Source organism: Fringilla coelebs, assembly GCF_963513975.1.
Source record: "Fringilla coelebs genome assembly, contig: SCAFFOLD_38, whole genome shotgun sequence".
Taxonomy (NCBI): Eukaryota; Metazoa; Chordata; class Aves; order Passeriformes; family Fringillidae; genus Fringilla; species Fringilla coelebs.
This window is the reverse complement of record NW_028167583.1, coordinates 1,694,583-1,719,519: the sequence shown is the minus strand read 5'-3', so window position 1 is coordinate 1,719,519 and position 24,937 is coordinate 1,694,583. Positions and strand designations below refer to the sequence as shown.

At 51.0% G+C, this 24,937-nt stretch overlaps 1 protein-coding gene across 1 annotated transcript; it reads left to right on the top strand.

Moving 5' to 3' along the window:
* Positions 1 to 7,666: 7,666 nt before the first annotated feature.
* Positions 7,667 to 8,599, top strand: LOC311165769 (olfactory receptor 14J1-like; the record flags this gene model as incomplete). Its single annotated transcript, XM_084227272.1, has 1 exon — positions 7,667 to 8,599. One exon carries the CDS (start codon positions 7,667 to 7,669, stop codon positions 8,597 to 8,599), a length of 933 nt encoding a protein of 310 aa, XP_084083398.1.
* Between the last annotated feature and the right edge of the window lie 16,338 nt (positions 8,600 to 24,937).

Below are 24,937 nucleotides of genomic sequence, written 5' to 3'. Positions count from 1 at the left end.
GAACTGTTATTTTCAGCTCCCATATTTTTTGCCTGAGAGTCCCTTAATTTAAAATTCATAGCAATTCTCCATTTCAGGGGAGGCTCCTTTCTCCTTTAGCAGGCACCTGTCTTTCCAAATCAAGACAATGATCTTGAAGGTTTTTTCCAACCCAACCCATTCTGAGATTTATTTCACCCTAAACCAGATGTGCACCAGGTCAGGTGATTCACATTCTAAACTCTATTCAGTTTGTTGATTGGATTGTCTTTATTGATGATAATTAAATTAAGATGTATATATTACAGACACCCCAAATTTTGCAGATGAATCCCAGTCTTCTCCTGTACCTCAGTTTCTCCACAGGAAGAATTTAATTAATTTTTAACTTGTAAGGGTAAATAAAAATATCAACATATTCAACAGTAGAAAAAATGAGGTCAATATTCTCTGTTTTATCTTCATGGACTGAAAGGACTGGTTGGGAGAAGACACCAGGTCTGGCTAAGATTAGACAGATAAAAAGCATATTTCATATTTCAGGCATTTTGTCCTCCTCATATGCACAGTCTGGATGGAGTTCCAGAGCAGAGTTTCTATTCCCTTCTATCCCCTCGGAGAGAGCACATTTTCTCCATCCATAAGGATGAAGAAAGAGTTGTGTCAAGAGCAGAGGGACAGTGGTAAATGGATAATAAATATTTTTCATAGGAACTGTTCCAGCTATGTCTGGGGTGAAATCATTCCAGGAGACAGCAGGAACAGCATAAAGTAATTTGTAATCTTCAGCAGTGCGTGTCCTGGGAAACCCAAATTCAAAACACGTGGTAACACCAGGACAGGGAGACTTTAAATGCTGCTGTTTAAAGCCTTTAAAGTTTAAGGCATGTAGGATAGAAAAAGGAGCCAGAGGGTGCTGAGAAATTCCTAGGAAAATGCCGGATAGTAGAGAGAAAGCATGGAGACTGGAGAAACAGAAAAAAAAGAGAATTACTAAATTTTTTTTTAACATTTGGTGTCTACTCTGGTGTTTTTCTTCTTCTGTTGGAGGTAAATATTTAAAGTTCTAACAATGGAGGAATATTCAGTGAAGCCACTGGATTTTATACCCAAAATTCCACATCCACTGGCTCTGGAGGAAGATTTTGGTGACCCAGTTCAGATGGAACCCTTTACATAAAACTTGAGAATAATTTAGATTGGATATCCTCTTTTGAAATAACCTCTTTTGAAAAACCTGTTCAAATAGAACCCAGCAGTTCAGGTCACATAATTTCCAGTCAAAATGTTAGTATCCCCAAGAGTTGGGATCCATCTTCTTCCAAGGGATCCTTCCCTTAGGGAATTTCATCCAAGAACAGGATTTTCCTTCACCATGAGTATGGGCACATCTTCTACTCCCAGCTTCCCCTTGTAAATCCTTGTATATCCAGCTTTCCTGACCTTGATTGACTCAGTGTCTTTTTTGAACTGGAGAACCCAAAAAGGGACAAATTATCTTCATTTCTCTTTCTTTCCTTAGGCAGCACGAGGTCAGTAATGTGCCTGAGCCTTTCCAGGTTTAATCCTACTCCCTGAGTCATGGTTGTGACGGGAGAAAATGTGACCAATTCCTGGTGTCTTCCCTGCCCTTCTGGCCTTTCTCAGTGTCATGGGTTGGCAGTGGTGCAATGCCAGTGCACCCATGAAAATATATTTTTCTCAAATGTCTGCTGTGATATGTGACCAGAAACAGAGCAGACGAGGCTCAAGCTTAGAAATAAAGGGGAAAAAAAGTTTATTAAGCTACACTATAATAAAAGAAACAAAATTCAAAACTAAAACCTTCCAAAACATTCCTACTCCCCCGACCCAATTTCCAACAAAGCACAATGAGACAAAACCTTGGATTCTCAGTTAAGTTACCACCTCTCAGGTAATCAATTCTTAGTTCATCAAGGGAGAGAGGAGTCTCTCTTGTACCATAGTCTTCCACAGGTTGAAACCTCTTGTGTTTCCATGTCACACATGGCACTGCCAGGAGAAATCTGCCATTGTGATCTCCTCCTTTCATGCTCTCACCACCGTCCATGGACCAACACTTCTTAAAGGCTTCCTTTTAAGGATGCTTTGCCAAGTACCAACGAATGACAGTTTTTTGGGACAACATACCCCCCATTTTCACACTTCCCTGGGGCCGAGGGACTTGAGAACAGAGATCTTCTTCTTCCCTGAAGCCAGAGGGCACCACCACACCCTGCTCACCTTTCTCTGTTCACTTCACTCCTGCACGTGGTGTCACTGCAGCAGGTCACTCTCACTCCTGCACTGGCAATCACTGCAGCAGGTCACTTTCTTGGCTCAGGCCATTGCATTCCCCTAAATGCAGTCTCTGTGTTACAGGAAAATTGGTTCAGTCTATGGCTATACAAAGAAAAGTCCAGCCAAAGGCCACTCCATGATCTCTTCTCACCTAGGATTCTTTCCCATCTTCTCCTGACATCTCAGGTCCAAGGCTGTGTCTTTTCTCTTTCAGATGAAGGATTAGTGTTTCACAAAGTTTTCTTTGTCTAAGGAAGGGTTAAAGTCTTGGCCTCTGCTGCCCTCAGGACAACTGAAATCTCACAGCAGTCTGCCCAGGACTTCCACAGCTGGGCACCTTCTGCCTCCCTTCTCTTTCTCCTCTGCTGGCCATGCTGCCAGGACATGATATCAAATTTCAAGGTGGCACAGGCTCTCTCTCTCAGGGGGGAACTCTCTCTGGAGAGGCTGCCCAGGACATCTCAGTGCTTCTCCACCCCTCCATTCCTGCAGGGGCCATGCCTGGTTCCACTCCCTTCACCCCCTTCTCTGTCCTGGGTTCCAGCCTACCTCAGCCTAGGCTGCACGGCTTCCCCTCCCCCACCCAGCATGTGGAAGGGCAGGGGGCTCTGAACCCTTCACTGACCAGAACAAAAGAGTGTTCCCCTGGGAGTTCTCTGCTTTTAACCCCCTGTGTTCTCAGAGGTGTGTCCATGTCTTCCGTGGTTACACCAAATGTCAATATTTAAATGTGAGCACTGATTGGTTTGGCTATAACTTTCCAAGAACACTCACTTCCTTGTCACCCTATGACACTTGGCCTCTAGTGACTGCCCCTACATCACTGGGGCTGAGTTCTTTCCTTCCCATGGAGATCACTGGGACACTGTGGGGACCTCATGGAACCAAGGGGATCATTGTGGCACCACTGGAGCCCATGGAACCAAGGGGATCATTGTGGTACCACTGGAGCCCATGGAACCAAGGGGATCATTGTGGTACCACTGGAGCCCATGGAACCAAGGGGTCATGGTGACACAGTGGGGCTTCATGGAACCCAGAGACCATTATGGCTCTGTGAGGCCAGATGGAACCATGGAGAACACGGTGACCCTTCAGGGTCTGGTGTCACCAAGGGGGCATTATGGCACCTCAGGGCCTCTTGGAAGCAAGGGACCACTGGGACACTGTGGGGCCCCCATGGAACCCAGGGAACATGGAACAGGTCTGGCTGGCTTGGCCTCCCAGGGGCCACCTGACATGTCTGGCTGATGTTGGGATGTCAAGGGCTGCCTCTCATCAGCTCTTGGAGCACTGGGGCTTCTGTTCTTTCCTTGCTATGGAAAAGAAGTGTCCCTCTTTTCAGATGCCCATTGCCAAACTTGGTACTCTCCCTAAAATATTTCCTATAGGATGGGTATCTCTCAGAAAAAAACCTGCCAGCTCTTGCTGGCCTTGGCCTCTGGTGGGCACCTCTCATCTGCCCCTGAAATACTAATGCCCTGTCCCTTCATTCCTATTGAAAAGAACCAGCTTTCATGTCCAAGGGCCATGGCCAAAATTGAAATTTGGCCTCCCAAATTTTGTATATCCAAGGATTCCTCCCAGACAAAAGCAGCCAAGACAGACAGGTCAGGCTGGCCCTGTCGTCTGGTGATTTTCTTAGACTATGAGCTGAATTTTTCATTGAAAACACCTTGGGGAGTGCCCAGAGATCTCCCAAAGAGGGGTTTGTAGGCCTTGGGCGTATAACCACCACATATGCACAAAGGAGCTCTGTGCTCTGTGCTGTTGTGGGGGTTTTGCATCACAGAAGTGATGTCCTAAGAGAAGCTGATAGCAGTTTCCTTCGTGTCTCAGGAAGAAACCAATCAGCAATTAGATTTGAGATCTGAAAATCTATTAAACCACTAAAGAAACTGTACATGGCTCTGTGAAGACACATTTTAAAGATGAAAAACTGCTGGGGTTTGCCCGCAACCCCTTGCTGGGGGAGAAGAAGCCATCGGACCTGGCCGTGCTGCTGCTGTGTTCTGGCCTGGCTGCTGAGATCCTGGCCCTCCCCCAATGCGGCCCATCCTGACACAGCCCCAGCGCAGCCGCTGCAGAAACCTCCATCGTAAAACAGCTCTGGCCGCAAGGACTGAGACCAGCCGGGGTCACGGAACCATCTGCAGGCCCCGGGTGAGATATGAACTCTTTCAGTGCTTCCATCCTCCCTCGAGTGAGAGAAAAGGACAAAGTGCAGGGACTCAGAGGAGCAACATGAAGACACTGAGGTCAGTGAAGAGGAAGTTGAGTCCCAGATTGGAGGAGCTGCCTTGATCTTGGGGCTGAAATCTTCTTGTAAAGCTATGGAAAAGGATGTAATTGATACATCAGAATCTCTTTTTCCCTGTAATGCATTGAAAAGTGTGGACAGATGACTTGTTCAGCAAAGGCCTCCATGCTAAAGTAAGCAAATGTTTAAGTAGCTCTGATCCCATGAGAAGTTTGAATAGACAAAAAGGAAAGAATGATGAGACCCTGTGCCCTTATGGGGAGAAGATCTCTGTTCCTAGACATGAAAATGATTTCAGAAGTAGATGAAGAAATCCTCTGCTCTTAAACAGCCCATCTTTAAATTAATACCCTGTAAGCTGACATACTCCATAAACACAACTGTGGGAAAAGCTGTGAAAAAATCTGAGGGACTTCACAAGTGCAGATTTTCCTGGTGGCTTCTGTTCTTGAAAACTGAGAGCCACAAGAGAACTGTCTTCTTATGGAGAAGTCTTCATAGCCCAAACGAGTCTCCTCTCCCTAAGTGAACTGAAGAAAGACTATTCTAGAGGTGGTAAACTGACTGAAAATTCTAGGTGTTGTCTCTTTACATTGTGAGTAAGAAAGAAAGATGTGTAGAGAGAGGAGAAGTGTTCTGAAAGTTTTGTTCTGATTCTTATTACTCTTTCTTTTACTTACTGGTAATAAACTTTTCTTTATACCCTTTTAAAGTTTTAAGCCTACTTTGCCTTTCTCCTAATCCTATCTCACAGAAGGAAATGAGTAAGGATATTCTAGTGAGTGCACTGGTAAGTAGCCAACCCTGAACCTGCCACAAGGATTGATGCATTCCCCAAGAAATTGCAAACTGGTGAAACAAAACCACTACAGAAACCTTCCTGATGAACTGCATGAGAGCAGAGGGAAATCAAGGCAGAGCCATAGTTTGTCAAGAATTGCCTGATCCCAATGAGCCCTGTGGTGCATTTGGAGCTGAGCCCTGGAACCTCAGGGCCTAAGAGGAGATTGCACAAACTGTCGAGGAGTCAAAGCCAGAGAAAAACCCCAAAGTCTCTCAAAGTATTAATGGGTCCCACTGAGGTCCATCCCCACCACAGGCTCCTCATGGACTCCTTGGCGGAGAGAATTGGTGGCCAGGATGGCACAAAACCTTCTAAAAGACTCAAAGTAGAAAGGAAATTCCAAAGTACCTTAAAAACCTTGAGTATCTAAAAGTACTAATGAGCCCCTCTGACTGTCACTACAAAGCTCTCAAGGGACTCATTAAAGCAGATAATTGGGGCCATGATTGCACAAAACTCTCCCAGAGTCTGTATCAAAAGGGAAACACCAAGTACCTTAAAAGAACTGAAGTACCCTGAAGCATTAATGAGCCCCTCTGAGTGTTGTTACTGACAAAGCCTCTCCAAGGACTAATTACAGCAGATCATTGGAGGCCATGATTTCTGAAACCTCTCAGAAACTCTAAGCTGAAAAGACAAACCCAAAGTCCTTTGAAAAACCTGCAGTCCCTGGGAGCATTCAGGAGCCCCCAGGGCCATTCCTGAGCAAGGGTCCCCAGGGACTCCTTCCAGCAGATCCTTGAGGCCACTGGGATGTGGGCTAGAGGGGGATGCAGAGGGCAGGACAAGGGGCTGACAGTGCCCAGCCTGGCTGGGTATGTGCCAGGAGGCCCCAGTGCCTCAGGACAAGGTGTCTCCTCACAGCCCTTGGTGGCACAGACCCTGCTGTGGCCCAGGGCACCAAGACTTGGTTTCTCTTTGTCCCCACCTGTCATCACTGCCTCCAGTTCTGTGCTCTGCCTGGGGCCTGGGGACACTTTCTCTGTTGTGGCCCTCAGTGGGACCCATTAAAAGTCCAAGAAACTTTGGAGTTGGATTCTGACTTGGAATTGTGGAGAGTTTTCTTCGGCTCCCTCTCAGGGACTGATGTTCAGGGCCTGAGCACAAAGCCCCAGAGGCTCATTAAAGTCCTTGTGCTGTGTCTGTGCTGCTGAGCTGGGCTGGGCTCCTGGCACAGAGGCAGCTCCTGGTAACCAAGAAGAGCTTCAAAAGCACATTTCTCTTGATGAGCTGCTCCTCTCCCAGCCCAGCAGGACTGGGGCACTGCCTGCAGCCACCCTGGACACAGCACAGAGGCACAGAGAGCTTCAATCAGTCAGGGCTGGGAAGGTGCTGAGAAGTGCCTGGAGGACAATCACTGCCAACCCTTGGCACAGGAATCTCTGGCTGCAGGACAATGCAGCTACAGCTCCTGGAAAAATCTCCTAAATCTGGAATATCCCAATCCCTACAGACACGGTGAGTACATTCACTGATTATCTCTTGTGCAGAGCAGCCAGGGATGCCCAGGGCTGTCCTGCAGAACAGGGTCTTGCAGCCCAGGGCACTGTGTGGGGCAGGGACTTTGCTGCCTGGCAGGGACAGCTCTCAGCCAGCCCTGGCAGCTGCTCCTAGCACTGGGGAACAGGATCTGGGTGGGAGGAGAGAGCTGGTAAGGCTTGGAAGTGTTCTCCTTGTTTGGGAAAAATGCTGCATTGTTCAGGACTGCTCCCAGGAAGACATTTAACTGCAGAATATTTCCAAGTAGATTAAACAGGGAGTACAGCAATGCAAAGGCTGCATGAATGGTGATAGCCTATTTTTTAATCTACTGTTCTGGGTTGCCTGGATGGGAAATTACACATAGATATTCATCTCTCAGTTAAGGCTGAGAATTTAAAAACCAAAATCTCAGATTTGAATAACCCAGGCAGTGACAGAATTCAGCACAGGGCCCCTCATAGGCAGCATCAGTGTTGCTTTTCCAGGCTCCTCAGGGTTCCTCTGATGTTGCCATCAGAGCCTGCAGAGCCAGAACTGCCCCTGGGCAGTGCCAGAGCAGGGAGTGTTCTGCAGGGCAGAGCTGAGCCCCCAGGGCTGGGCTGGGCTCTGGCAGCACTGGCAGAGCCCAGCCCTGGGCACAGGGTAGCAGCTGCTGGCAGGGACAGCTCCAGGCAGCAGAGCCCTGGGCAGGCACTGGGGGAAAAGCGCCCTCAAGATGTGTTGGGGATAATAAAGTACTCTCCAAACTCAATTATTCCATGATTTTTTTTTTAACAGATACCCATGTACAGCCCCAGCAAATGTCCAACAGCAGCTCCATCAGCCACTTCCTCCTGCTGGCACTGGCAGACACACGGCAGCTGCAGCTCCTGCACTTCTGCCTCTTGCTGGCCATCTCCCTGGCTGCCCTCCTGGGCAACGGCCTCATCATCAGCACCGTAGCCTGCAGCCACCTCCAGCACAAGCCCATGTACTTCTTCCTGCTCAACCTGGCCCTCACTGACCTGGGTTGCATCTGCACCACTGTCCCCAAAGCCATGCACAATTCCCTCTGGGACACCAGGAACATCTCCTACAAAGGATGTGCAGCACAAATCTATTTCTTTATGTTCTTCATTGGAGCAGAGTTTTCCCTCCTGACCATCATGTGCTACGACCGCTACGTGTCCATCTGCAAACCCCTGCACTATGGGACCCTCCTGGGCAGCAGAGCTTGTGCCCACATGGCAGCAGCTGCCTGGGCCAGTGCCTTTCTTAATGCTCTCATGCACACAGCCAATACATTTTCCCTGCCCCTGTGCCATGGCAATGCCCTGGGCCAGTTCTTCTGTGAAATCCCACACATCCTCAAGCTTTCCTGCTCCAAATCCCACTTCAGGGAACTTGGGCTTCTTGCTATTAGTGCCAGTTTATCATTTGGATGTTTTGTGTTCATTGTTTTCTCCTATGTGCAGATCTTCAGGGCTGTGCTGAGGATCCCCTCTGAGCAGGGACGGCACAAAGCCTTTTCCACCTGCCTCCCTCACCTGGCTGTGATCTCCTTGTTCCTCAGCACTGCAGCATTTGCTTACCTGAAGCCCCCCTCCATGTCCTCCCCATCCCTGGATCTGGCCCTTTCAGTTCTGTACTCAGTGGTGCCTCCAGCCCTGAACCCCCTCATCTACAGCCTGAGGAACCAGGAGCTCAAGGCTGCAGTGTGGAGACTGATGAGTGGATGGTTTCAGAAGCATTAAACTGCATGCAAATTTCTGACAATCACTTGTAATAAAATTATCTTTGATACTTCTTGTTGGTGTCATGGAGGGTGTCTTTCTTTGTTTTAGTTTATTAACATTGAGCACTCCAGGCTCCTTGCCCAGGCTTTCTCAAGAACATGCCCAGGCCAATGCTGAGCACAGAAAACCCCCATGAGCATCCCCAGGGAAGGCTGGGGGCAAACAGCATGGCTGGTGCTCTGCAAGGGCCCGGGGAGAGAGCAAAATGAGCATTGGCTGATCCATCCCCAGTGCGCTGGACGTCCCAGGGCAGCATCCCAGAGCATCCTCCTGGAGCTGCCAACAACATCCCCCCTCTGCAGCTCTGGCCTCTCCCCCAGCTCACACAGGTGCCCTATCCTTGCAGGCACAGACACGGCAGCACTGGCCCAGCAGCCCCGTTTGTATTGCACAGAGCAGGCAGGAGCATACCCATGCTGTTGCTGTGGGGACATGAACCTGAGGGAGCACAAACGCCATCAGCCCCTGGGGCCTGGAAGGGCTGGGGGACACCAGAGAAACCACTCAGCTTTGTTGTGGCCTCTGCAGTCAGCCAGAAAGTTTGTTTCCATCAGCTGGGAGTTTCCTGTCCCACTGCAGACGCTGTTGCTCAGAGCCAGGCCTGCCTGGCAGCCACCCCCACAACTGCCCTGAGCATTTCCTTTGCTTCACCTTTGCTCACTTTACTCTTCCTGCTACAAAGTTCTTCTTCTTGCCCAGCCCTGTTCCCTCCCCTGAAAACAGCCCATCCCTATTTGCCCTTTCATTCTCTGGCTCCGCTCCCCATTGCAGTTCCTGACGTGGCAGCATGGGAACGTCCTTTGGGCAGCAGGATCATCCTACAAGTGCTGCAGGAATTATCTGCAGGCTCCTGCAGTGCTTCGTGCTGCTCCCTTGTCACAGGCACCACAGGCCAGGGGACACATCTGGGCTGCTGTGTCTGCCTCTGGGGCTCCCTGTTCTGGGCCATGAGGAGGAGCTGCAGAGACTCTGCAGGACTGACAGGATGGGATTTTGGGCTGGCAGAAGCTGAGGGACCTGGACTGCTGGAACTTCTCAAGAGGAGGCCCAGGGCTCATCGTGCAACTGCTCCAAGGGTGGCTTCAGAGAATCACAGAATCATCAAGGTTGGAAAAGGCCTTGGAGATCATCAAGTCCTATCTGTGTCCTGACAGTGCCTTGTCTCCCCTGAGCCTTCTCTTCTCCAGGAAAAACAACCCCAGCTCTCTGCCTCTCCTCACAGGACTTGTGTTACAGACCTCTCACCAGCCTTGGTGCCCTTCTCTGGACACGCTCCAGCCCCTCCATGTTCTTCCTAAATTGGGGGCCAAGAACTGGACACAGCACTCGAGGTGCTGCCCAACCAGTGCTGAGCACAGGGGAAGAATCACTGCCCTGCTCCTACTGGCCACACCATTCCTGATCCAGGCCAGGAGCCTTTGGCCTTCTTGGCCGCCTGGGCACACTGCTGCCTCCTGTCCAGCCTGCTGTCCATCAGTCCCTGCAGGTCCCTTTTTGCCTGGCTGCTGTCCAACCACTCTGTCCCCAGCCTGTACTGCTGCAGGGGTTGTTGTGCCCAAAGTGCAGGACCCAGCACTTGGACTTGTTAAACCTGACCTTGTTGGATTTGGTCCCAGGATACAGCCTGTCTGGTGCCCTGTGCAGAGCCCTCCTACCCTTCAGCAGGTCAATACTCTCAGACAACTTGGTGTCACCATGAACCCCTAGAGTGTCCCAATGGTCTCCATGATTCCTTGAGGCCTCCCAGTGTCACAATGTCCCTTTGGTTCCATGGCACCCCTTGGTGTCACAAAGTCCCGGATCTTTGGGCCCTGCAGTGTCACAATGGATCCTTGGTTCCATGAGGTCTGGCAGTGCAGCAATGTTCTCCTTGGTTCCACAACGTCACAATGGCCTCATGGTCCCAAGGACCACCATGGTGGCAAACATGTTTCCTTCATTGCAGGAGTCCCTGAGGAGCAGCACTGGCCCCTTGGTTCCATGGGGCCCTGCTGTGTCACAATAGCCCCATCATGACACCAGGTCCTGCTCTGTCACAATGCTCTGCATGGTTCCACAAGGCCCTGCAGGGTCACAGTGGCCTCTGTGGTTCCACCAGGACCCAGACTGTCACCATTGACTTCTCGTTTCCATTCAGCCCCACAGTGTCACAATGCCCCCTTGGCTCTGTGCTGCCATGTCGTACACAGTGTCACCATGGTCCTCCCAGTGCCACCAAGCCCTAAATTATCACAATGGCCCCTTGCTTCCCCAGGGCCCTGCAGTGTCACAATCATCAGAGAATCAACCAGGCTGGAAAACACCTCGGAGAACATCAAGTCCAACCTGCGATCCAACACCACCTTGTCACCCAGGCCATGGCACTGAGTGCCACATCCAGTCTTCTTTAAACATTTCCAGGGATGGTGACTCACCCATCTTCCCGGGCAGCCCGTTCCAAAGCCCGATCACACTTTGTGTGAAGAATATTTCCTAACGTCCAGGCTAAACTTTCCCTGGTGCAGCTTAAGCCTCTATGCTCTTGTCCTGTTACTGTTCTCTTGGAAAAGAGCCTGATCCCCAGCTGGCTGCTCCTTCCTGTCAGGGAATTGTAGAGAGTGATGAGGTCTCCCCTGAGCCTCCCCTTCTCCAGGAAAAACAACTCCAGCTCCCTCAGCTGCTCCTCGCAGGACTTGTGTTACAGACCTCTCACCAGCCTTGTTGGCCTTCTCTGGACATGCTCCAGCCCCGCCATGTTCTTCCTAAATTGGGGGCCAAGAACTGGACACAGCACTCGAGGTGCTGCCCAACCAGTGTCCCCGAGAATTGGGGAAGAATCACTGCCCTGCTCCTGCTGGCCACACCATTCGTGATCCAGGCCAAGAGCCATTGGCCTTCTTGACCACCTGGGCACACTGCTGACTCATGTCCAGCCTGCTGTCCATCAGTCCCTGCAGGTCCCTTTCTGCCTGCCTGCTATCCAGCCCCTCTGTCCCCAGCCTGTCGTGCTGCAAGGCTTGTTGTGGCAAAAAGTGCAAGACCCGGCACTTGCACTTGTTAAACCTCACCTTGTTGGGTTTGGCCCCTGGATTAAGCTGGTCCAGAGTCTTGTGCAGAGCCCTCTTACCCGCCATCAGATCCACCCAGCTTGGTGTCATCTGCAAACTTGTTAATAGTGGGCTCAGTCTTCTCATCCACATTGTCAATGAAGATTTTAAACAGCACTGGGCCCAACACAGACCCTTGGGAGACACCACTGGAGACTGGACACGCAATGGATGCAGCACCATCCCCATACCGCTCTGGGCCCAACCTCCAGCCAGCTCTTTACCCGGGAAGGGTGAACATGTCTAACCTATGGGCTGCAGCTTTTCCAGGGAATTCTGTGGCTTACTGTGTCAAAGGCACACAACATCCACAGCCTTTCCCACATCCACAGGTGGGTCACCTGGTCATAAAAGGAGACCAGGATTGTCAGGCAGGACCTGCCCCTCCTAAATCTGCGCTGGCTGGTTCTGATCCCTCGGCCATCCTGTGGGTGCCCTGGGATGGCACTCAAGGTGATCTGTTCCATTTCCTTGCTGGGCACTGAGGTCAGGCTGACAGGCCTGGAGTTCCCCAGATCCTCCCTCCAGCCCTTCTTGGGGATGGGCTCACACTGTCACCTCTAGTCCTCTGGAACCTCCCTGCTGAGCCAGGACTGATGGTAAATGATGGAGAGCAGCTTGGGGAGCTCATCCACCACCTCCCCCATCCCCCTATGATGGATTCCATCGAATCCCATACACCTGTGAGCATCTGAGTGGCTCAGCAGGTTACTAGCTGCTTCCTCCTGGATTACAGGGGCTGTTCTGCTTCCTGTGCCCATCTACCATCTCAGGAGAACACTTGTCCTGAGGACAACCTCTCCTAATATTGAAAACTGAGACAAATAAAGTGTTAAGTAGCTCAGCCTTTTCCTTCTCTTTAGTTTCTCTATTCTCCCCTGCATCCAATAAATAGTAGAAGTTCTCCTTATTCCATATTTTGCTATTAATTCTTTTATAGAATAATTTTTTATTATTTTTCACAGAAGTGGCCAGGTTAAGCTATAATTGAGCTTTCACCTCTCAAATTTTCTTTCTGTATGACCTAACAACATCGTTAAACACTTCTTAAGTTTCCTGACCTTCTGTTCAAAGGTGATGCACCCTCTTTTTTTCCCTGATTTCCAACAAAAGCTCCATGGGCAGCCAGGACAGTCATTTACCTCACTAGCTCATCCTTTGCCACACTGGGACTGTCTGCTCCTTCCCCTTCTAAGATTACTGTCTTGAAATGTGTCCATCCTTCCTGGACCCCTTTGTTTTTAAGGGCTTAAAAAAATCAGTACCTGATTTGGTACTCCCCAAACCTGCATCCGAAACAGGCCAAAGTCTGCCCTTCCTAATTCCTGTGCAGAAGTTTTGTTGCTGCCCCTCCTTCTTTCACACAACATTGAAAACTTGATTATTTCATGGTCACTGTATCCCCGGCACCTCTGACCCCCACATCTGCCACCAGCCCTTCTCTGTTTGTGAACAGCAGGAGACAGAGCTTTCCTTGGGAGTGGAAGTGTTACCAAAAAATCGGTAAAAGAGAAAACTCATTAACACCAATGCAGCATTAAGAACCAGCATTCTTTATTCAGCTGGATGCATGGGGGATAGCTCCTCCCAAAGCCGTGCAGGCTGAGAACAGGAAAGTTTCTGTTTCTATTCTGTATTTTGCACACATATTCATTGATTGTCCTGGGCTAAACATTCATATGATAATCATTTCCCCAAATTCATTAACATATTTCCCCTCCCCTTTACCCATGTGTTCTTCTGTCCTGGGGGTCTCTCTGGTGGTCCCTGGTGGTCATGGACCTCAATGTTCCAGTGGGCCTGGCTGAGCTGGCAGGACACTGAGGCTGGTGAACTTCCAGTTCCCCTTCTCACACAATAGGCATTGTGTGCTTTCCATAGTCCTGGGGTTTTGGAGAACAAGCCCCAAGTGTGAGCTCAGCTGGTGGAGACAATTTATCATCTGGTAATAAGAGGTCACAGAGAGGGTTGTAACATCAAAGAGTGAGTTATGTGAGGTCATCAAGAAGCTATGACATCACAGGCTGCATCTGTGACATCACAGAGCCAGCTGTGACATCACAGAGCAGATGTCTGGCATCGCAGAGCAGACTATGACATCACAGAGTTGGCTGTGACATCAGAGACCAGCTGTGGGACATTAGAAGATGGGCTGTGACATCACAGAGCAGGCTGTGACATCCCAGAGGGGCTGTGTGACATCCCAGCAGGGCTGTGTGAGGTCACTGGATTGGTCACTCTGCCCCAGCTGCCCCTCACAGTTTCCCCCAACAAGTCCAATGCTGTTCATGCCCAGCAGGGTCCCTGTCCCCTGGGATCCTCCCGGCCCACCTGGAGCCACAGCCTCCACCAAAGGATGTTCCACAGGATCCACGCCAGAGACTGACATGGGGACAAGGGGCCAGGGCTGTGTGACCAGGACACCAAGGACATGGATTATCCATGGCACTGTGGCCTGGTTTGGGTGGCCCAGGGCAGGAAAGATGTCTGGCAGCTGGAGGAGGGCCTGGGAAGGGCCTCCAAGGTGGGGCTGGAGCCCTTGGGCTGTGAGCAGATGCTGAGGGAACTGGGCTTGTCCAGCCCAGATCAGGAAAGGCTGAGGGGCTCCTCATCCCAACCTGGCAGTGCCAGTGAGGAGGTGATGGAGGACACAGAGCCAGGCTCTTCACTGGGGGCCTGGTGGGAGACAAAAGCAAATGGGTGGGAGGGGAAAGAGGGGAGACCAGACAGGACAGGAGGAGATGAAATGAGTCAGGCTGGTTTCAGCATTTCCTCAACACCAAGAGCAGCCTGACCTCCCTTCTCCATCCACCACTGACAGCTTTGTAAATCAGGAATTGTTTGAGGTGTTTTGCCCCCACTCCAGGACGAGCATCCTGATAAAAGAACTTAATTGTGTTTATATCTATCACAGAACCACTTTTGTATAAAACTAATTAAATTCAGACATCACTTGTGGATGGTGGACTCATCAGATGCTGCTGGGGCGTTGCACATAGCTCAGGGAAGAGCGAGATTGTTCTTAAATTGTGTCCTGTTCAACTGTGGTCTGTTGGCCATGAAGAGAAACTTTCTGTGCCTCTGAGTGTCCCCTGTTCCTGATGCCTAAAAGACACAAACCTGATGAGTTGTGGTTCCCACTCCAGTGGCTGCACTTGCACCTCCCTTCATAGCCAGAGCAGAGCTCCCTTGTCCCAGAAATTCCCTGGCAAAGGAGGGATGAAGGAAACAGGACAGGCTGTGGGGATCAGAAGCAGGGCAGAGGCAGGGAGAAGAATGACTTTTGCATTCGATGGAGCTGTGCCTTCCCTTGGCTTTGTTGGCTGACAATAAATGAACATCCCTCTGTGTCTCGAGCAGCTCCGTCTGCATGGAAAGCAGGTGGGAGTTGGAGCCAAGGAGCTGAAAGCTGCAGGTGCAGCCTGGGCTGGAGGCAGCTCAGATTTGCAAAAGGCTGCTCTAAGTGCCAGGGCTTGGATGGGGGAAATGGTGGGCTGGGGGTAGGGACAGAGTCTGACTGATTGTCAGCCATGAAGGGTCTTGATTTTCATATCCATTCAAACAGCATGAGGAGGTACTTGGATCCAGTGTCAATTGGAGATTGCACATATCCATGTATTAACGGGAAGAAAAACCTAATACACTTCAAGCTTCCGGAGCAGTAAAATTCAGCAGCAGCCTCCAAGTTGCTGAGCATGTCAGCAGCCCCCACTGAGGCCATCCCTGCCCAGAGCCCGTACGGGAATGGGCAGACAAGGAGAGCGTCCCTGGGGCTGGGCAAGCAGCACAACTGAGAGGAACCAGTGGCTCCAGCTGGGAAATGGAGTGTGGAATGAGGCTGGGAAAGCCCTGCCTGGGATGGGCCAAGCAGGACGGACAAGCCCTGACTCCCATTCCCCAAAAAGCTCCCTCAATGAGACATTTAAAAGGAATTACAATTGTTTGTGTACTCTGACTTGAATGCACTGGAGAAATCCCAACAAGAGATTGTAAGGAGCTCAAACAAAACAGCCTTTTTTGGCAACTTTAGAAAATCAGAGAAACTTTGGCAAAATGTTTAATACAACATTCAATCAACCAAAAACATCTCTCAAAGCACTGACTTCGCCCATTCAACTTCACAAAATCTAAGCCTAAGTTAAATTTCAACTTACTCAAAATTTGCAAGAAGAGGGAATTAGAAAGAGAGAATGACAAAAAAGATACAGAGAAGCACACACGCACAGCTACCAACTCCTGGATTCCTGTAATGTTCAGATGGAAATTCCAAGAGGATGCAGGGTCAAGATGTGTACTTGTATCATGGTAAGCCTTAAAAAGCCCTTGGTTTTCCTGGGCCCTTCCCCCAGGTGGGACTTGGGGTCATTTGGTCCCTCAGGAGCTGGGCTGGGGGCTCCAGAGGTGGCTCTGGAGCATTGCCTGTGCTGTGCCAGGGACTGGCAGACATTGCTGGGCTGGGATAGAGGCTCTGGGGAGATTGGGGTTCCAGGGCAGGGCAAGGCTGGACCTGCCCCTTCCTTCCCCACACACAAAATGTTTAGAGCCAACAATCTCCTTCAGCCTGTCACAACAGGCAGTGTTAGAGGTGAAATCCCAATTTTGGCCATGGGCACCTGGACAAGAAGAACAATTCTTTCCCATAAGAAAGCATGGAGCCTTCCCCAGTGTTTTGGCATGGATGAGACCTGACCCCCTTGAAACTATTGCCAGCCAGACTTGTCCTGGCAATATTCCTATGGGAACAATCCCTGGATATAAGGAAATTTGGAGTGAAACCCCAATTCTGGCAATGGGTGCCTGGAGAAGGATAATTCTTTTCCATGGGAAGGAAAGCACAGAGCCCCAGTGTTCCAGCAGCAGATGAGAAGAGACCCTCAACATGCCAAGGTCAGCCAGACCAGTCAGGTGGCCCCAGGAGTCCAAACCAGCCAGACCTGTTCCATGTTCCCTTGGTTGTATGGTGCCCCACAGTGTCACATGGGTGCCTTGTTTCCACGGGGTCCAGCAGTGTCACAATGGACCCTTGGTTTGATTGGGTTCCACAGTGTTGCTATGGCCACTAGGTTCCAGAAGGCCCTGCAGTGTCACAATGGTCCCAAGGATTCCATGAGGCCTTGCAGTATCACAATGGTCTCCATGGTTCCCCAGACCACACAATGTCAGGTGACTCCTCTGTTCCATGAGCCCTGTATTGTCAAAATGGACCTTTGGACCCTTGGAGTTTGCTGTGTCACAATGGTCTCCTTTGGCTCCACAGTGTCACAATGGACCATTGATGACAGGTGGCCTCTCTGTGTCATCCTGGAGCTTTGGTTCCATGCAGCCCTGCAGTGTCACAATGAACCCTTGGCTCAATGGGGTTCTAAAATGTCACCATGGCCCCTTGGTTCCAAGATGCCCTGAACTGTCATAATGGTCTCCTTTGATTCCCCAGTGTCACGATGGACCACTGATGACATGAGACTCTCCAGTGTCACGATGGACCACTGATGACATGAGACTCTGCAGTGTCACAATGGACCTTTGGTTCCGTGCAGCCCTGCAGTGTCACAAAGGCCTCTTGGTTTTACCAGACCCCACAATATCACAATGGTCCTCTTGGTTCTGTGGGGACCCCCAGGGTCACAATGGTCTCACTGGTTCCATGAGGCCTCACAGTGTCACACTGCTTTGCTTATTCCATGGGCCCTCATAGTGTCACAATGGTCTCAATGATTCCATGATTCCCCTCCATGTCACAATGGTCTCTGTGATTCCATGGTGCCCCTCAGTGTCACAATGGCCCCTTGGTTCCATGAGCCTGTGAAGTGTCCTAATGGTCTCTCCATTGTTCCATGAGGCTTTGCAATGTCAAAATGGACCTTCAGCTCCATGGAGTCTTGCAGTGTCCAGAATGGCCCCTTGGTCCCATGACACCCCAAAGTGTCACAATGGTCTCCACAGTTTCATGAGGCCCCACGGTGTCACAATGGACCCTTGGTTTGATGGGACCTCTTAGTGTCACAATGATCCCTATATTCCATGGAGCCACAGAGCATCAGCACAGTCCCCTTGGTTCCATGAGGCCCAGCAATGTCACAGTGCTCTCCATGATTCCATGAGGCCCCACAGTGTCACAATGGTCCCTTGGTCTCACAGGACCCCACAGTGTTTCAAGGGTCCCTTGGTCTCACAGGGCCCCACAGTGTCACAATGGTCCCTTGGTGTCACAGGGCCCCCCCACAGTGTCAAAAGGCTCCCTTGGTTCCATGGCCCTGTGCTGCTGCATTCCCCCCTCCCCTTCTCAGGCCGCCCTGCCAGCTGAGAAATGCTCCTTGGGCCTCGGCCTTGGCCAACAGCCCCTGGGCTCAGCTCCTCTGCAGCTCATCACAAACACTGTCTGCTCCAGGCACTGCTGCTGCCCAAACAGCTCCTGCTTCCTTTAGGAGCAGCCCTGGGAGCTGTTTCTGTTCCCTCCGTGGCACAACATCCCTGTTCTCACACTGCCAAAGAAAGCTGCTGATACCAAGTGTGTCCAGGATGAGCCATTGCTGGGACTGAAGCCCCTCTCGTGGGGCCCTGCAAACAGCGCTCCAAAAGGAGCCCTTGGAGCTCTCCTGGGCCAGCGACTCCCTCTGAGTGGGGCCTCTCCCAGCTGGGAACTCTCCGGTTTGCTGCACTCGGGGATCCCAAACAACCACAGAGCCTGGGCAGATCCCCCCACTCCTCCAGGCTCAACCCTTCACCTGCTGGGGAGATGCCAAAGCATCAGCAGTGAGCATTCCCTGCCCTCAGGGGAATTTCTCCCAGGTGCCTTGCACTGACTCTTTGTGTGTGTGCACACAGGAGTGCCTGTGCTGGGGAAATGTGGCAGAAATGCTGCTCTCTGAGGGTCTGAGTGCCTTGGATAGCTGAGTCAGTCAGGCCTGTAAGTAAGGTTAGGTTATGAGGTCTAAGCTAAGTGAAATGTCTCTAAGACTTGTTCTATTTCTAACTTGTTAAGTTTATATAAAGTTTTTAGCTAAGTAAATATTGTAAAGAGTTATTCCTCTGTTAAATTGTGAAGTCACAGGTTTTAAGTTAGGTTAAATAGTGATAAGTGCTGTTCTTTTACTAAATTGTGAAGTGAAGGTATCATTTAAGGTTAAGGTACAAGTTAAGTCCAAAAAAGTTTGAGCTGTGTTAAGCTTTTAGGCCATATTCCTTTTATCCTTGCCTTAACTATCCTTGTGTCACACACATGCAGAGAAAGAGTTCTTGGTTCTTCTCTGGTTTGATTGCCTGGATTCTGTTTGGTTTTGTTGTTGCTTTTTTTCTTTGGTGTGCCTGAAGTGTCCAGTCAGGAGAAGAGTGGCTCTTGCCAAGGAACTTTGTGCTGCTGTCCCTTAATATTAAATCTGGGTTTTGCTGCTCCCTTGCTGGGGATTTTTTCAGCGCTCTCAAGCCCTCGTTCGTAACAGGGTGAAGGAGCCTTGGCCCAGGCTCTGGCCCTGGGGGACACAGGGACACTGCCAGGGAGTCCCTGTCCCCCTCTCCCACCCCCAGGTCCCCGTCCCCCCATCCCCATGCCAGGCTCTGGGGTCGATCTTGTGGAACATCATCTGGGGGAGGCTGGGCGCCGGGGGTGGGGGGACCCGGGGGGACAGGGGACCCCGCTGTGCACGAGCAGGGTTGGACTGCTCTGGGGGGAACTGTGAGGGGGGACAGGGCAGAGTGACCTCCCCAGTGACCTCACACAGCCCCTGTGATGTCACACAGACACTGTGATGTCACACTGACCCTGTGATGTCACACTGACCCTGTGATGTCACACTACCCCAATGATGTCACACAGCCATCTCTGTGACCTCACACAGCCCCCTGTGATATCACATTGCCCCTGTGATGTTACAGAGCCTCATGTGATGTCACAGCCCACTGCGAGACCTCACACAGCACCCTTGTGATGTCACAGAGCACACTCTGGGATTTCACCCTGGAATGTCAGTCATGCAGCTGCAATGTGATGTCACAGAAGACTCTGTGATTTCACAAAGTCACCATGTGATATCACATTCTGTTCTGTGATGTCACAGCCTGCTCTATGATGTTACACAGCACCCACTGATGTCACAACCCACCCTCTAATTTCACAGGGCCAACCTCTATGGTGGCAGGACCTGCTCTCTGGCCTCACACCCCCCTCAGTGATGTCAGAGGCAGCTGTGTGATGTCACAACCCCCTCCGTTATGTCGCAAAAACCCTCTCTGTGACGTCATACTGCCACTCCTTTATATCCCAGCACATAGTTTGACCTAACAGCCTGTTCTGTGATGTCACAGAATCTCCTTTGTGATGCTGCAGCTGCTTAGTATCCTCGCACAACAAACTCTGTGAACTCATAACCAAACCAGTGACCTCACACAGCCCACTCTGTGCTGTCACACAGCCCTTTGCTGACATCACAGCTACTCTATGCCTCCATGACACAGCCACAGAGGTGCTGCTGTGACACAGCCCCCTCTGAGACATGCCACAGCCCCTGGCAGTGCTGAGCCCCTGTGAGCTCTGTCTGTGCCCTGCTGGTGTCCCTGAGGTGCCCTGGCAGTGCCCCAGCCCTGCTGGGCTGTGCACAGGAGCTGCTCCTGGCCAGAGCTGTCTCTCTGCAGTGCTGCCCTTGCCAGGAGCTGCCTCTGGGCCAGGAGCCCGGCCCAGCTCAGCAGCACAGACACAGCACAAGGACTTGAATGATCCTCTGGGGCTTTGGTGCTCTTTGCATCAGACCCAGTCCCTCAGATTGTGCTCAAAGAACTTCTCAAGAATTCGAAGTGTGGTTGAAACACTGAAGTTTCTCATACATAAAATAGATCCTTCTGAGGGACACGACTGACAATATAACCCCAGGTTCCAGCTAGAGCAGAACACTGGAGGAAGTGATGACAGGTGGGAACAAGCCAGGGAAAGGTGTCTCTGGTGCTGAGCAAACCTGGATGTGTTTCAGGAATGCAAAGGGCCAAGGCCTGAGCCCCAGCCCCTGGCCAGGCAGATCCTGTCCCTCCCTCATTACTCAGGGCTCTTCCTGGGATGGGCACTGGGATGTGGGGATGGGCAATGCCAAGGGCAGGACCATGGAGTGGCCCCTGCCAGGCTGCTGAGCAGGGACAAGGAGGCAATGAGGCCCCAGGCCTGCAAGGATCACCTGTCCCCTCGTGGCCTCAGGGCCAGCAGCCATGGCCAAAGTGCTGCAGGAGTTTGCTCTGTCAGGGCCTTGCAGCTGCTGCCCATCCCTGTGCCCTGTGCAGCCCAGGCTGTCCTATGGTGTCCCTGCCCTGCGCCTCTGTCCCTGCAGGCTGCCGGCATCCCCTGGCTGCCTCACCTGGCTGGCCCCTTCCTTTGCTGACAGCTCTGCCTCCTGCCTGCCTCTACCTGCCCACACAAAGCCTTGGGCTGCTCCAGGCTCCTGGGGAACGTGCTGCACCACAGCCCAGCCTGGGGTGGGAAATTCCTTTCTCCTGGTATCCAGTCTGGGCTTCCCCAGCTGCCTTTGACATTAATTTTTCTTTCTCTGGCTGTTCTCTGCTATGTCAAAAGGATCCACCATCTCTGAAACCACCCTTCAATCCCTCCTAGGGCTCTCCTCTGCTGTCCTCAGTCTCCACCCCACTGAGCACAGAGCTCCCATGTTCCTATAGAGTGGTCAAGTGCTTGAGGCCAAGAGCACCTGGACAGGAGGGACAGTTCTTTTCTACAGGAAGGAAACCAATGAACCCCAGGGTTTAAAGGCAGATGAGAGGCAGTCACCAGAGGCCAAGGCAAGCCAGACCTGTCTGTCCTTGCAGCTTTTGTCTGAAAGCAACCTTTGGATATATGGAGAGTTTTGGGGGTGGAATTCCATTTCAGCTGTGGGTTCCTGGACTGGAATGACAGTTCTCCATAGGAAAGAAAGGGCAGAGCCCCAGTGTTTCAAAGGCTGATTAGAGGCAGCCCCAAGGAGGTCAAGGCAGCCAGACCTGTTGTCAGGGAGGAATCCTTGGACAGACAGGATTTGGCAGGCCAAACCCCACTTTTGTCTCTGGGCATCTGGACAGGAAGGACAGTTCTTTTGCATAGGATGGAAAGTACGGATTCCCAGAGTTTCAAAGGCAGATGAGAGCTGGCCCTCCGGAAGCCAAGGGAACCTGGACAGTCCTGGCAGCTTTTGTCTGGGAGCTATCCTTAAATATAAGGAATTTCAGAGGCGGATTCTCAATTTTGGCCATGAATGCCTGGACTTGAAACATGATTTTTTCCATGAGAAGAAAAGCAGAGGCCCCCAGTGATTTGAAAGCAGATGAGAGGTGGCCCCCAGGAGGCCAAGGGCAGAACAGAGTGGGTTGTGTGAGGTCCCAGATTGGGCTATGACATCACAGAGTTTTTTGTGACAAGTCATGGAGCAGCTACACAATCATAGATGGGATTCTGTGACATCACAGTGCAGGCTGTGACATCATGGCATGGCTGCATTACATCATAGAGTAGGCTGTGAGATGAATGTGTGTGCTGTGCCATTTCAGAGTGGGAGTATGACAACACAGAGCGAGCTTTGTGACATCACTGAGGGGGTTGTGACATCACACAGCTGACAGTGACAAAATAGAGTAGAGCCGTAGAGCAGACTCTGCCATCATAGAGGGTGGCTCTGTGACATCAGAGAGTAGGTTGTGACACCACTGGGTGGCTGTGTAACTTCATAGAGCAGGCTATGAAATCACAGAACAGACTGTGATGTCACAGGGTGACTTTGTGGCATCCCAGCATCTTCTGTGACCTCACAGAGCAGCTGTAGGACATCACAGAGTTATATCCCAGCACAGATCCTGTGATATCACGAAGGAGCTTTGTGACATCACAGAGCAGCTGTGTGTGATCATGGAGTCTCCTGTGATATCACAGAGTAGGCTTTGTGACATCATAGGCAGGACATCATAGAATGGATGCTGTCATCACAGGCTATCTCTGTGACATCACAGAGGGGCTGTGACATCACAGACCAGGTTGTGACATCATATAATGGCTGTGTTACATCACAACATTAATTGTGACATCATAACAAGGGCTGTGACATCACAGGAGGCTGTAAGACCTCACAGGGTGACTATATGAAATCACAGGGGCAGTGTGACATCACAAGGGCTGTGTGAGGTCACTGGGGAGGTCACTCTGCCCTGTCCCCCCTCACAGTTCCCCCCAGAGCAGTCCAACCCTGCTCGTGCACAGCGCGGTCCCCTGTCCCCCCGGGTTCCCCTGCCCCCGGTGCTGCAGCCTCCCCCAGAGGATGTTCCACGAGAACGACCCCAGAGCCTGACATGGGGACGGGGGGCTGGGGCACTGGGCGGTGGAACAGGGCGGGAGGAACCCTCGAGCAGCGTCCTCATGTCCCCCAGGGCCAGAGCCTGGGCCAGGGCTCCTTCACCCTGTTACGAACAAAGCTTTGAGAGCTTAAAAATCCCTGGCAAGGGATCAGCAAAAACCAGATTTGATATTAAGGGACAGCAACACAAAGTTCCTTGGCAAGAGTCACTCTGCTCCTGACTGGATACTTCAGGCACACCAGGGAAACAAAGCAACAGCAAAAACAAACAAAATCCAGGCAATCAAACCAGAAATGAACCATGAACTGGGGCTTTCCTTCCTATGGAACAGAACTGTCCTTCTCCAGATGACCATGAAATTTGGGCATCCAACATTCCCTATTGTGTCAGACTGGAGGAGATTGCTGGCTCTAAACATTTTATGTGTGGGGGAGGAAGGGGCAGGTGCTGCCTTGCCCTGCCCTGGAACCCAAATTCCCCCAGAGCCTCCATCCCAGCCCAGCAGTGTCTGTCAGTCCCTGGCATAGCACAGGCAATGGTCCACAGCCACCTCTGGAGCCCCCAGCCCAGCTCCTGAGGGACCAAATGAGCCCAAGTCCTACCTGGGGGAAGGGCCCAGGAAGACCAAGGGGTATTAAGAGGCTGACCATGAGGCAAGCACATATTTTGACCCTACCTCTTCTTGGAACTTCCATCTGAACACCACTGAAATCTGGAGTTGGTAGCTGTGTGTGTGCTTCTCTGTATCTTTTTGGTCTTTCTCTCTTTCTGTGTCTTCTTCTTCTAATTCTCTCCCGTTTCAAATTTTGATTAACTTTAAAATTGAACAGGCTTAGAGTTTGCGAAGTTGAATGGGCAAACTTAATGCTTTGAGAAGTATTTTTTGGTTAGTGAATGTTGTATTAAACCTTTTGCCAAGTTTCTCTAATTTGTTGAAATTGCTATTAAAGGCTTTTTCGTTGTTTTGAGCCCCTGGGAATCTCTTGTCAGTATTTCTCCAGTGCATCCTACTCAGAGGACATAAGCAATTGTAATTCCTTTTAAATCTCTCTTTGAGAGAGTTGTTTGGGGGATGGGGGTCAGTGCTTTTCTGTCATGCTTGGCACAGCCCAGGCAGGGCTTTCCCAGCCACATTCCACACTCCACTTCCCAGCTGGAGCCACTGGTGCCTCTGAGTTGTGCTGCCCCAGCCCCAGGGATGCTCTCCTTGTCTGCCCATTCCCCCACGGGCTCTGGGCAGGGATGGCCTCAGTGGGGGCTGCTGACATCCTCAGCAGCTTGGAGGCTGCTGCTGAACTTTACGGCCCAGAGGATTGCAGTGTATTTAAACTGAATTTATAATATTTAAAATGACAGTGAGAAAAGATTTTTAGGCCCTGCTTAGGTATTTCTTCCTGTTAATACATGGATATTTGCAGTCTCCAATTGACACTGAATCCAAGTACCTCCTCATGCCGTTTTGAATGGATATGAAAATCAAGACCCTCCATGGCTGACAATCAGTCAGACTCTGTCTCTACTCTCTCCCCACCATTTCCCCCATCCAAGGCCTGGCACTCAGAGCAGCCTTTGTGCAAATCTGAGCTCCCTCCAGCCCAGGCTGCACCTGCAGCTTTCAGCTCCTTGGCTCCAATTCCCACCTGTTTTTCTTGCAAAAGGAGCTGCCCGAGACACAGAGGGATGTTCATTTATTGTCAGCCAACAAAGCCAAGGGAAGGCACAGCTCCATCAAATGCAAAAGTCATTCTTCTCCCTGGCTCTGCCCTGACCCTGATCCCCACAGCCTGTCCTGTTTCCTGTGGGGGAAAAATTGCGGGATGCGGAGGTTCAGGGACATCACACCATAACCAATATGATCCAGTGAAGCCAAATTTATTATCCATAAAAAGACTATAATGAT